Here is a 13,205-nt window from a genome sequence, read left to right as displayed (position 1 = left end):
CAAAATCCAAGGATGCTTAAGACCTTGATATAAAGTGGTATAGTATCTGCATATAACACATCCTCCCATATACTTTAGGTCATGTCTACATTACTTATAATACCTAATACAATATAGTTGTGATATAAAATGTTGTTATATCCTATTGTTTAGGGAATAATGACAAGAAAAAAAATCAGTACATGTTTAGTACGGACACATTTAAGAAAATATTTTCAATCCAAGGTTGAATGCACAGATGCAGAACCTACAGATACAGAGGGCTGACTGTACACACACACACACACACACACACCCCCACCCCACCCTGCCACACATACAAATCCAATCCACCATTTGAATGCTCACAGTGTATACTCTAAATAGGAGTAGGATGATTATTTTCTAAACCTGGGTGCAGATATTAGGTGTGTATATAAACATGGATTCTTTCTGAAGCAAATAGGGGGGCAAGTTCAAGTTCTAGCTTTAAAAAAAGTCAACAAAAACATTGTCAAACTAAAAAGCAGCTGAGGTCAAAACATTTTTAAAAACTCATTAGGACTTAAAAAAAAAAAACTTCACAATTTAACCCTTTCATTTATCTCTATCTAAGCATGCTTTCTGTCAATTTAAAGAAGGCTGGTCCTTTGGCAAACTGGTCAGGTTTTACAAAAGGGATCTATTATCTATCCAAAAACAGGTTCATTATTTTCAGAAGCAAGATATTTCAGAATGAATAATATGAAGATCTTCTGACTAAATATTTCTATATTTTTATGTTTAATGCTAGAAATGTGATATTTAAAACACCTTGGACAAAACAAATAATTTACAGAATCTGAGGTGCTAAATACCATATCGCTAGAACTTTTGGGCAGGGAATAAATTCACTTTATTATATAACAGTCTTCTTACATGTGGAAGACTCAAATAAAGTAACACACTACATAAAATTATTTTGAGAGACAAAACTAAGTTTTGCATTTAACAGCAAAGTTTACTAGTGACTAGCACTATCTCCTATTTTATTAATGTGTGTATTTGAAGCAAATGATCTATTTCCCTGTGAGACAGTTGCCAAGTTTCTTTATGAGTAATGCCGTGGTATTCATATTGTAAACTAGGCGTAAGAACCACTGTTTTCATGAGACTATTACTCCTCTCTATCCTCTCTCTCTCTCTTTTTCCCTCTCTGTTTTCTCTCCCTCTAGGATACCTTGAGAACCAGGAAGAGACTTATTTATTTATTTATTTATTTATTTATTTATTTAGAGACAGAGTTTCCCTCATTGCCCAGCCTGGAGTGCAATGGCGCGATGTTGGCTCACTGCAACCTCTGCCTCCCAGATTCAAGTGATTCTCCTCTCTCAGCCTCCCGGGTAGATGGGATTACAGGCACATGCCACCACACCCGGCTAATTTTTTTTTTATTTTTAGTAGAGATGGGGTTTCATATAGGTCAGGCTGGTCTCGAACTCCTGACCTCAGGTGATCCGCCTGCCTCGGCCTCCCTAAGTGCTGGGATTACAGGTGTGAGCCACTGGGCCCGGCCAAGACCATTTTAAACAGCTCAATCTGGCAAAATATTTTGACCACGACCCATGGTCAGCAACACATTTTACAATGCATATCCTTGTGTACACACATACAATTGAAACCAAAGTTTCACGAAACAATATATGTGAGTGTACATATTCACATTGCTATATGTAGCACACTTACTATATGTAATTGTGCTGATTTCTTTTCTAGTTTAATTTTGTTAGCTTAAAAAAGAAACACTGGTCATGCAATCTGCTAAAATGATTTCATGCCTCACTAATGAATACCACTGCAATTTTAAAAAACACTGGCTATGCAGCCTGTGCTACTTAATATATGGAAAAGTCTATTCACTAAGATGGGTATAGAGGAAATATTAACAATGGGCCAGATTTGCTCTAACATCTACATTCCCAGGGCTGATGCTTTGAGGATTGAGAAAAACATAAGTCAGAGAAATAGTAAACACAGGTGTGACAGCAGTGGACGCGTGATGATGTAATACTAAAGCATTAAAATATATGTTACAAGAAGTGGTATAAAGGCCTCTAAGTAAACAGTAAAATTGTTATTTTTTTATTAACTACTCTGCAACCAAGGTTATATAATATATAAAAGGATTTTGTAGAAATGTTTGTAATTCATCCTAAGAATATCATTAAAAATATTCTATTCTAAAGTACTAAGAGAAAAACATGTCTATTTTCTTTAACTGTTGATTTAAAAGTGTTAAATTTTTACCAGTTAGTAACTTCCATAAAAACACTCTCCAAAATAGAATTTTTACTGAAAATGAATGTGTCCACATTTTTAGATATATCTAACTATTAAACTCACATTATATATTATCAATATTTTCATAGCTATTGTCCCTTTATTTTCATCTCTACTTGACTTGAGACTCACAAATTCATCTGAACACCACTTTTATCTTTTGGTCATTAGGTATGAGTTTATAAAACTTTTGAAAATTGACTAGACACATGAATACAAAGACGTTTTTAAAGAAAGTGTTTATTGAAGAAAATACATCTTTTATAAAATAGAAAATAAAAGCATTGATTAGGGTGAGATTCTCTGCTTAGTATTAGCTACAAATAAAAAACTCTTCACTTAATCATATGGCAGTACATATAATTACTTTTTCTTTCCACAGAAATGTTTAAAGACCATTTCAATTAACCTTTACTTAATATTCTCTCTGAAGATCATATACAGCTAAGAGTTGAAAGATTTGTTTTCCAAGTTAATAAATCTACCATTTATTTCTACAGCGCCCAAATAAATGAAAACGAACTATCTAGGCAATATTACCATCTCCAAATTATGATTTGTTCTTGGAAGAGTTTCATTCACACATTTGCTTTGATCTATTATATATATATACATACACACACACACGTATACTATATAGTATATATATATATTCTTTCTATTAAACTGCTTCTAGGAAATGTACTAGTAGAGATTAAGATATAAAAAAGGGTTTTTACTATTAAAAGACAAAAATAGAGGTAAAAATTACGAAATACTAGCAGATTAAATCTTGGTTACATCTGCACTTGCAGGGAGAAAAGTCATTGTCAGAAACATTTCATTACAAGTAAGTGTGCTACAGTTTCTTGGAATTCAGCCAAACTCTCGAGGAATGATACGAACACTGAAACAAAAAATTGAAAAATTTCGAGACAAAGTTGAAACATTTACCTGAAACTCTGGTACAGTAGGTGACTTTATGACAGTTTTCCTCTTCTTTGTGATTGCTTTTTTAGAGACGGATTTTTTTCCTTTCAAGATTAAAAGAGAAAACCTTCATAATGCTGTTTATAGCACTTCATTAACAAAAAACAAATTACGCAGATCCTTGAAAGTTAAATTGTAACTAACAGATGGCTGCTAGTGAGTCAAATAAAAATGATGAATCAAAACAAGCCCCAGTAAAAGCAAACATTAAACTATTAACTACCTGTTAACAGACATATTAACAAATGCTGTTTTATGTTTATATGAACTGAACTATTACCATCTCCAATGTGTTATACGGTAGAATCTACTGCAAGATTAGGCAAAAAAGTCACATTACTACTGCTTAATTAAAATCTACATTTGCAACTTAAGATGAGACTACATAGGGAAAAAAACCTTACCTTTAACATTGACTTCGCAGTCAGGAACTTGCATAACAACTACAGCTGAAGACTATGGTCTCTAGCCAGCCTAATGTGAAAATCCCCTTAGTAGCTTAGGTAACAAAGTTTTTCTACTCCTTTAGCTCTGCACTCACCTAATAGGCTGCCCTTGGCGGTATCAATACCCAAAGTTTTAAAAGAAGATAAACATCTCCCTTTAAAGTGCACCTAGTTATTTGTGGAATCAGAAACCACTGGAAAAAAATAAACCTCATACTTAGAGTCAATTCACAGTATACACTGAAATATATCTACTTTTTGTATTTAACTTGACAAAAAAAATACATACATGCATAACAATTCTATTTTCAGACCAGGCGCGGTGGCTCACACCTGTAATCCCAGCACTTTGGGAGGCTAAGGCAGGCGGATCACCAGAGGTCAGTTCGAGACCAGCCTAGTTAACACGGCGAAACCCCGTCTCTACTAAAAATACAAAAATTAGCCGGGTGTGGTGGTGCGTGCCTGTAATCTCAGCTACCTGGGAGCCTGAGACAGGAGAATCATGTGAACCTGGGAGGTGGAGGTTGTAGTGAGCCAAGCTCACACCATTGTTCTCCAGCCTGGGCAACAATAGTGAAACTCTGTCTCAAAAAAAAATAAAATAAAATAAAATTCTATTTTTAGTTAGAAACACATTAAAAGTTTTCCCCCAATTTGTAATTAGCAAAATCAATTAACAAACTGTTAATTACTCAACAAATACTAGATACAGGACACTGTACAAGTTACGGGGACAACAAGGAAGTAAAAAATTATAAAAAAGAAAAATCCTATCCTCTAGGAGCTTACAATCTACACAAGGGCACAAAAAATATTCAGCAATACTTTTCTGTCATTTTTAGTTCACAATCATTTGCAGACTAAAATCCACTTAAACGTCAATATTTTTTTCAAAAGGGAAAATGAATGAGTACATAAAGTAACTTTGCTGTACATAATCCTAATGCTCCTTTCCAAACATTTTCCTATATAAATATAATCATCTTGCAAGAAATATGTCAACTCAATTGACACAATTCCAGTTTATAATTTGTTTTTTGTATCACTTTTTAATCATATCGCAGAACTGTAATTTATAAAATTTCTAACTTTTGGCTCAATGAAATCCATGTATACTATGACTGAACTGCAAATTTTCAGTTGCTGAGGTTCACAGGGGTTTAACTGTCTTATTTTAATAAGTATTGATGGGTGTCATCTGACATCTGCTTTCAACTAAATTAAAATAACCCAACATATATTTCTTTATTCACCATTGTTATTTACTTCTGTGCTTACACAGTACCTTATAACAGAAGTAAACTCCTACAAAGACAGGTAAGTGGGTGGGCTGCTTAAATAAGCAATACTCAGGGAGAAGTGATTAAATTCTTGGTATCTCTATAATACAGCTAGTAATTGATTCCTAAACTGAGTGCCGTAAGTATTGCTGAAGGGGGCTCATGAATTTGAATGCCAAGATGCCTTTCCTCTATACGCTGCCTTTACCATTTTTTAAAGTTCACAAGAAAAAACTGAATGATCTTGCTGACTTATGTATGGGAAGGTTTTATAAAAACAGTAATTTGGAGGAAATAAAATTCTTCCTCAACCTCTCCCCACCAGCCCTACTCTGATTAGCTTAAAAAAAAAAAGCCATTTGATTTTGTATTCATTTATAAGCACAACAGAGGTCACCCTTGATAGTCCCATGAATTTCATCTTATTGTTACACAGGCACTAAACACAGGTACTAAATTCTCAGTTAACTCTAGCAGCTACTCTATTTGAATGGACTGAGAAGCTAAGGTGGTTACTTGGTATTTCAGTTCACCACGTCATTAGGATGCTTAAATGTTATTAGGAAATTGGAGGTAATGTTACATATTGGTTATAAGCTTGAGTTTTAGAACTAAACTACCTGGGTTTGAGTGCCTGCTACAACCACCTACTATTATACAGGTCATGTATAACAGCTACTACATACAAGACCTTGAGCAAACTGCTTTCCTTCTTTGTGCAGTTTCTTCATCTGTAAAACAAGGGATAATAGTATTACCTACTCTGTGAGAATTAAATGGGTTATAACACCCCAAAAGCTTATACTACTGCTAGGCACATGGTAGGTGATCAATAAATGTTAGCTATTGCTTTAGCTTTAGCTAAGCTATGGTGAGAAAAGCCTAAACAGAAAATCTTTTAATTTTCTTTAAATTCTTTTTACTTACTCCATCTCAGTTCTTCTTATGCATGTCCTCTAAACTACCACTCTACTTTGTACACAAATCAATGAATGTAATACTTAACTTAGAGTATTGTAATTGTCTGTTCTTATGTTTGTCATCCTTACTATACTGTAAATTATTGGTGACAGAAATCACATTATTCACTCTGTATTTACAGCATTTAGCACACATAAGTTCTAAGAAGTGATCCCTAAATACAAGAATCCTACTTTTTTCAGAAATGTCACCAACAGTCTAGGGGGTAGGAAAAGGGATGCAGGTAATTGCTTACAATTCTGAGGGTCCATTTAAGTCTACTTTATAGTGAAGAAAACACTGACAACGATTTTAAATAATTTAAACAATTCACCAAAGAGTTTCAACATGACCTAGTAGTGGTAGTAAGAAGATTAACATTTATTGAGAACCTGCTGTGTGTCAGATACTTAGTAAAGTGGTCTGTATAAATTAACTTATTTATTTCTCAATATAACCCTCCCAGGTAGGTAATAACTCTACTGTAATATGGGATAACTGAAGATCAAAAAGATTAATTAAGTCACTCATGTGTCACACAGTAAGTAAGCACCACAGTCAGGGATTCTAACTACAAAGTCCAAGCTCCTTCCATTATGTAATTCTACTGCACAAATATCTTAAGTTACCATTTATTGATTCCTACCATGTGCCAAGCTCCAAGCGACATACTGTGCATTTGCTATTCTAATTAATCTTAACAATACAGCCAAGTAGGTATTACCTCACTTATCACAGATAAAGAAACAGGCTATAAACAGGTAAAGAAACTGATGGAGGAGCTGTAGCTAATATGCACTAGGAGCATACATGTGAAATTAGGTCTGTCTCACTTCAAAGCTGTACTCTTTTTATGGTAAAATACTGCATTCTTTCAAATTTTTGAAAGGGATGTAATCTGCTTCTGTTTGGTTCAGAGCATTCCTTTTTATTAGGGTTGGATGATTTGTACATTTACTGTTTTTTAATACCTTCAGTATATATCCTGAAAAAAACAATTTCAGTTTAAATTTTCCTGTATTCTTCAGTAAAAAAAATCAGCACTTCAAAAAAATTAAATATTATTTTAAAAATTGAGCATGAGATACTACAAAATCATGCCTTTATTTGGTAACCTGCTTTTGCTTCAGGACAAAATATATACAGGGCAAGTTACATACTACCAGTGGGCTTCCCTTCCCTTATCACTCAACTTGATCATATCCCAGGCCTTTTACTTCCACTGCCCTAAGTTACTTGGTCATATAAAATAGAATAAAATTCTCAAACCTATAATTATGCTGAAATCAGAAGTCAAATTAAAACATACACAGAATTTCAATACCACTCTTGAGCCTAAAACAGAAAGTGTCAACCTGTACCTGGAAAATGCATAAGGAAACATTAATAAACCTTAATAATAAACCTTAGTAATTAATGTTACAAAAGTATACCCTAATGAAGCTTTCTAAAACACTATGCTTAGAACAACTTAAGAAAAGAATGGCCAACCTGAGAGGGAAAATTATAACTAAAGATATATTTTATACTGTAACTGAGGAATAAAACTCTAGTTTTCTAGAATCTGGAAATATGCCTTTTATAAAAGAAATGGCATATTTCTTTACATAAGAAGGTGATTATCATCCCCCTTTCAGTTCCCCTTTCTCGGTTTCTTATTCCTCATTCTTTACCCCTCTCCTTCACCTGGTTTTCCTGTCTTCACTCCTCAGACCTCTGGGCTACTCATACTCAGACTTCCACTTTAAGCCAAGTGTGGTGGTGCATGCCTGTGATCCCAGCTCGCCTGTGGTCCCAGCTACTTGGGAGGCGGAGGTGAGAGGATGGCTTGCGCCCCGGAGTTCGAGGCCAGGTGGGCAACATAGCGAGATCCTGTCTCTCAGGGAGGGATAGGAGGAAGAAAAAGAACAGAAAAAAAAAAGGTACTTCAACGCTTTCCTAGATTTAGCCTTTCCATGTTTTAAAATTATCCCAACACATTCATTCCTCCCTCTGCACTTTCGCCTTAGGAACCTTAATAAATAAATGAATACTAAGATATTAATCATTGTTGCAAGTAAAAACTCAAGGGTATTTGTATTATTAAACAGTGAATTTGCAAAGTGCCTGGGATGTAAAGTCACAGAACTAGAGCCTAAACTTGTCTTTTATTTACTAAATGTGCATGTCTTGAGCTAACTATATTCTAGGAGTTTCTGGAGTGTTCTATCTCAAGTAAGCAATTTGACCTTAACAAAACAGTTTATTTTCCTTTTATTCTTCTTACCTATAAGCAAATTTCTTATCATACTGGTAATTCTTTAACCCTATCACATAATTCAGTAACTCCTGAACACCCATTTCTTTTTACCCTTTAACTTAGAATATTGAATCAGTTGCCAAATTCTGCTACTTATTGCAGCATCTCTCTCAAAATAGAATTTTCTTCTATCATTGTAATAGAAAAGTCACATAATCAATCCTTACCTGGATTTAGAATTTTCTCGTTATAGTTATCATCTACCCCTTCATCTTACCCCTGCCAGCTTCTTTTCATAGCTCTTTAATGGTATCCTAATTATCTTGCAAGATCCTTTCTCCTAATCCTGTCACTTACTAGCTCTAGCTGTGTGACCTTGGACAAATAAATCTCCATCTCAATTTTTAAAAATCTCTAAGATCTGTAATAACGGGGAATAATAGTAATATTTATTTTTTGAAGTCTTCATGAAGATTAAATGAGATAGCATGTATAAAGGCTTAGAACAGTGCCTGGCATACAATAAGCACTCAATGAGTACTAGGTTTTTTAGACAAAAAGTAGAAGGATTGAAAAAATAAAAGGACATGGAGTATAGTAAATCCTTTCACTCTCTTTATATTTTGAAATCTTCAGCTGGTATGCTAAAAGTTTTCTCCGTAAGACACATGCAGTTAGGGTCTCTAGTGCTATCACTACAGAACTATATAATAACCTTTTCACAGATATGGGCCTGGAAATAATCAAACACTGTAGATTACATTACCTTCTCAGTCATTTCCTATAAAGCAGCTCATTACTTTTTACACATCTGATATATCTTATTTCAAGCTCAATTCCTTGCACTGGACTCTTGATTCGATTATTTAACGTAGTACCACATGCCTAGAAAGATCACCCAAAAATGACACCCTTCTATCATTCGAACAGCTTCTAAAACCTCAACTTTTCCACAAAAGTCTTCTTTAATTGTGCTTCTTCCAGTGACACCTCACTTAATTATACCTCTATGCTTTTGCTCGTGTTATTCAACATTTTCCACCTATCCAATTCCCATTATTCTTCAAAGTCCTTCATCCCTTGTAAAACCTTCCCAGACTAGCATAGCACATTGATTTTTTCTCTACTTGACCTTTTATTGTGTTGTCTTTATCTGTACTTAACTATTATTCACTTGGGGTCACTGACCACTTTTTAACTTAGTTTTTTCACCTATAAGAGAATAAGACCACTTGTCTTATTCATTTTAGTCAGTTTAGAGGTGCTACCATAAAGTGATTTGGGTGAAAATAATAACTACTGGCCGGGCGTGATGCCTCACGCCTGTAATCCCAGCACTTTGGGAGGCCGAGGTGGGCCGATCACCTGAGGTCAGGAGTTCGAGACCAGCCTGGCCAACATGGTGAAATCTCATCTCTACTAAAAATACAAAAATTAGCCGGACATGGTGGCACACGCCTGTAGTCCCAGCTACTTGGGAGGCTGAGGCAGGAGAATTGCTTGAACCCAGGAGGTGGAGGTTGCAGTGAGCAGAGATTGCGCCAATGCACTCCAGCCTGGGCAACAAGAGTGAGACTGTATCTCAAAAAAAAAGAAAAGAAAAGAAAAGAAAAGAAAAGACAATAATGACTATTTGAGGGGGGAAAACTTTCCAAACAAAACTGGTTGAAAGTATCTTAAAACACCATAAGCTTTTTGTAACTGTTAATGCGTCTGTAACCTTTTTTTGCGTTTTTTCAGATTTTATAAAAAGTCCCCTAATTTTTAGAATTTCTAATTCATTTTAGCCAACTCTACTTGCTCTACACAATCTATAATAGTATATTATTGAAAACAACCAAAATGTCCAATAAGGAGACTGGTTAAATTAACTGCAAAATACAACAGGATCCTACACAGCCATTTAAAATGATGCTACAGGGACCTATTTATTGCCCAAAGATGTTCATGGTATACTGATACGCAGGGGAAAAAAAGCAGATTGTTAAAATGGTATGTATAGTATAATCCTATTCAAAAATACATAGTCTTTGAAAAAGTGTTGAAAGATACATATTAAGGAGTTAGTTTTAGTTACATCTAGGTGAACCATATTAAATGTGTTCATTTATTTGTTCAGTATATTCCCACATAATGCATCAATCAATCTGCTAAAGTGCCAGGGATGCAAAACCAGAAATAATCCTTCTGTCCCTAAGAATGTTATAGAATAGAGAGGAGACAATCCTCAAAATAACCTAGAAGTAAATGCAACTATTATAAGTATTACGAAGGAGAAGTGTCTGGTGCTATAAGCATGAACAGCAGGGAAAATTTTAACAAGTCACAAGATAATGGGAGGCTTCCTTAAGCAAGTGATAAAAGAATAAACATTTACTAGGTAATGAGGAAAGGGCTATTCTTTTTGCTTGTCTCTATATTCTTTAAAGAAAATGTACTGCTTTTATAATAAGAAAAAACAATGAAAGAAAACCAAATGATCTGAATTTTTTTTGCTCTGAGTTTTTTTTTACTCTTAAATAATTATTTTTAATTTATGCACAGCTAATCTTGCCTGTCTTGCTTAAATGACACAGTTTTCAGAAACATTTAAATTTTGAAAACAGGTCATCAAGGAAAAATTGCTAATCGCCAGGACATATTTTTCTTTTCTATGATTGAATAAAAACATAAGATCAAGCATGAGATAATGGACATTATATTGTTTCCACTGTCTTCTATTTATTCTATAATGTTTCCAATAGTAAGGAACAGGCCTAAATGAGTAAAAATGAATTCAAAACTTAAAAAGGAGGAAAGAAACCCCAGTTCTGAAAAGTAGAATAAAATGCTTAAATATTACCCAAACTGCCTCAAACTGTGCTAAAATTATCAAATCATTTTCAACCAAATTGTCTTTGTGCCTTCTACTAAAAATCACCTGCCAACACAATAAGAAGGCTTACTAAATTTGGAGATGCTACCAAAAATTAAAGCCTGTATTACACAACATAAAACAGACCAGATTAACCACATGTAGAACTTAGTCCACCCTAAGTGAAGGTTCATACATCAGTCATGAATGACACAGCTCATCCCAAAGCGTATTCTACAGAATACACAGGTTATTGGTAATCATTACTTGAAAAAAAGCTGTGTTAAAATAAATCTGAAAAAAAAAAACTACGTTAAACAAAATTAAGCAGTTTTCTTTTCTTCAAGAGTTTCCAGAGTCTTTAATAAACAGGCCCAGAATAACTTAACAATTTAGAAGTTGAGAAGATTTTGAAAACTCAAAGTCTCAAATATAATTTATATGGTAAGAAAACCTGACTTCAACTTAAGGTTTTCTAGTCTTTGTTTTATTTAGTCTAATTCATACATTTTTCCGTAGAGATTATATGTTTGATTACAGGAGTAATTCCCACTGGGGATATTACTTAACCTAAGCCCCACTGGGGATGACTTAAACATTATATACACCATAATGCCCTTCTGAAATCTAAGATTTCTGAATTTCAAAACAAATCTATTATCAGTTTTGCAAAATGAATTGTGAACCTCTACTAAAGGACAATGTGAATCCTTAAGAGGAGTATTTTCCAAACCTATGATGATGGAGCTCACTTTTAAAAAGAGTGAGAAAGTAAAGACTGGATTAAGGTATGCCCCGAACTGACTATGAAAGGCCACAATGTCTCACACCTAATAAAGAAGAACAGGGTAAAGCCTCAGATAGACAAGTGGACTGAAAATTACACAAAACAAATGTTTAGCTGCTATTATAACAGTTTATGTAACATTGTTATATCAATAAGGAATAACTGATGAAAAAAGGGAATTGGCCAATGTTTACCCAGTATTAACTAGGTAAGCAGACAAAACTGCATCTACCAGATCCAAACATTTTTGTCACTTAAGATCTGACTTCCTAAAATTTGCTCTGAGAATAAAATAAGTATACAAACAAGTGTATTCTTTTCTTCTATTTCATGCATGTAAGTCTTCTCTCCTCAACTAAGGCTTAGAGTACTTGCTGAATACAATTTATAAATTTGCCTTCCAAGTGTTTCTATTCATTTTTCTAGAACTGGATACAAAACTCCTCCTCCCAATTTTCTCTCTGATCTACAGCAGTGTCTATTTTATAAACCACTTTATTGCCTTTGAGCATATGAACAGTAGTGTAATAAACAATAAAGGGTTCTGGGTTACAATTATATTAATAATATACTATATAATTGAGTTGGGAAGTAGTTCTAATTTTAAAATATTATTTAATATTTTAGAGACTAACATTTCCTTTTTTTTTGAGACAGAGTCTTGCTCTGTTGACCAGGCTGGGGTGCAGTGGCATGATCTCTGCTCACTGTAACCTCTGCCTCCCGGGTTGAAGCAATTCTCCTGCCTTAGCCTCCCGAGTAGCTGGGACTATAGGCGCATGCCACCATGCCCAGCTAATTTTTGTATTTCTATTAGAGACAGGGTTTCACCATATTGGCCAGGCTGGTCTCCAACTCCTGACCTCATGATCTGCCCCCCTCGGCCTCCCAAAATGCTGGGATTACAGGTGTAAGCCACCGTGCCCGGCTTAGAGACTAACATTTCGAAGTGAATTTGCCAAATTCATCAAACTGAATTTATAAAAAACAAATGGATCGCTTATAAAATTTACAAGGCTTATTTCTAAAAGTAACTTTTAAACATTGTGGTTTTTCACCACCTGGATCAATGTGGACCATTTTGAAATTTTCAGTCCATTAAATTAAGCCTGTTTTTGGTAATATATTTTATACTACTTTATCAATGATACATTATATACATGTTTTAAAACACATTCAATTGTATTTAATGATTTAAATAACTAAAACATAACACCAATTATATTAGCTAAAAGATTCATTCCCTTATTTTCCAATTCATTACCAAATTTTTGCCAAATCTTACTTTTGCTACTGAAGAAAGAAATAAAAAGCTGAAATCCACAAACAATGATGATGAAGAGCCACCAGATTTTAATGTTAATTCCAC

The 13,205-nt window shown here is 34.2% G+C and overlaps 1 protein-coding gene across 2 annotated transcripts in view; it reads right to left on the bottom strand.

The window, feature by feature from the left end:
- Positions 1–13,205, bottom strand: part of BRD10 (bromodomain containing 10) — an 86,282-nt gene that overhangs the window by 31,731 nt on the left and 41,346 nt on the right. For both annotated transcript variants that reach the window (XM_063788722.1, XM_016960560.4), the window contains one exon: positions 3,232–3,311. In XM_063788722.1, the coding sequence (XP_063644792.1) occupies positions 3,232–3,311 (80 nt within the window). The remainder of the gene's footprint in view (positions 1–3,231; positions 3,312–13,205) is intronic.

Source organism: Pan troglodytes, chromosome 11, assembly GCF_028858775.2.
Source record: "Pan troglodytes isolate AG18354 chromosome 11, NHGRI_mPanTro3-v2.0_pri, whole genome shotgun sequence".
Lineage (NCBI taxonomy): Eukaryota > Metazoa > Chordata > Mammalia > Primates > Hominidae > Pan > Pan troglodytes.
This window is presented reverse-complemented; position numbering and strand designations above follow the sequence as displayed.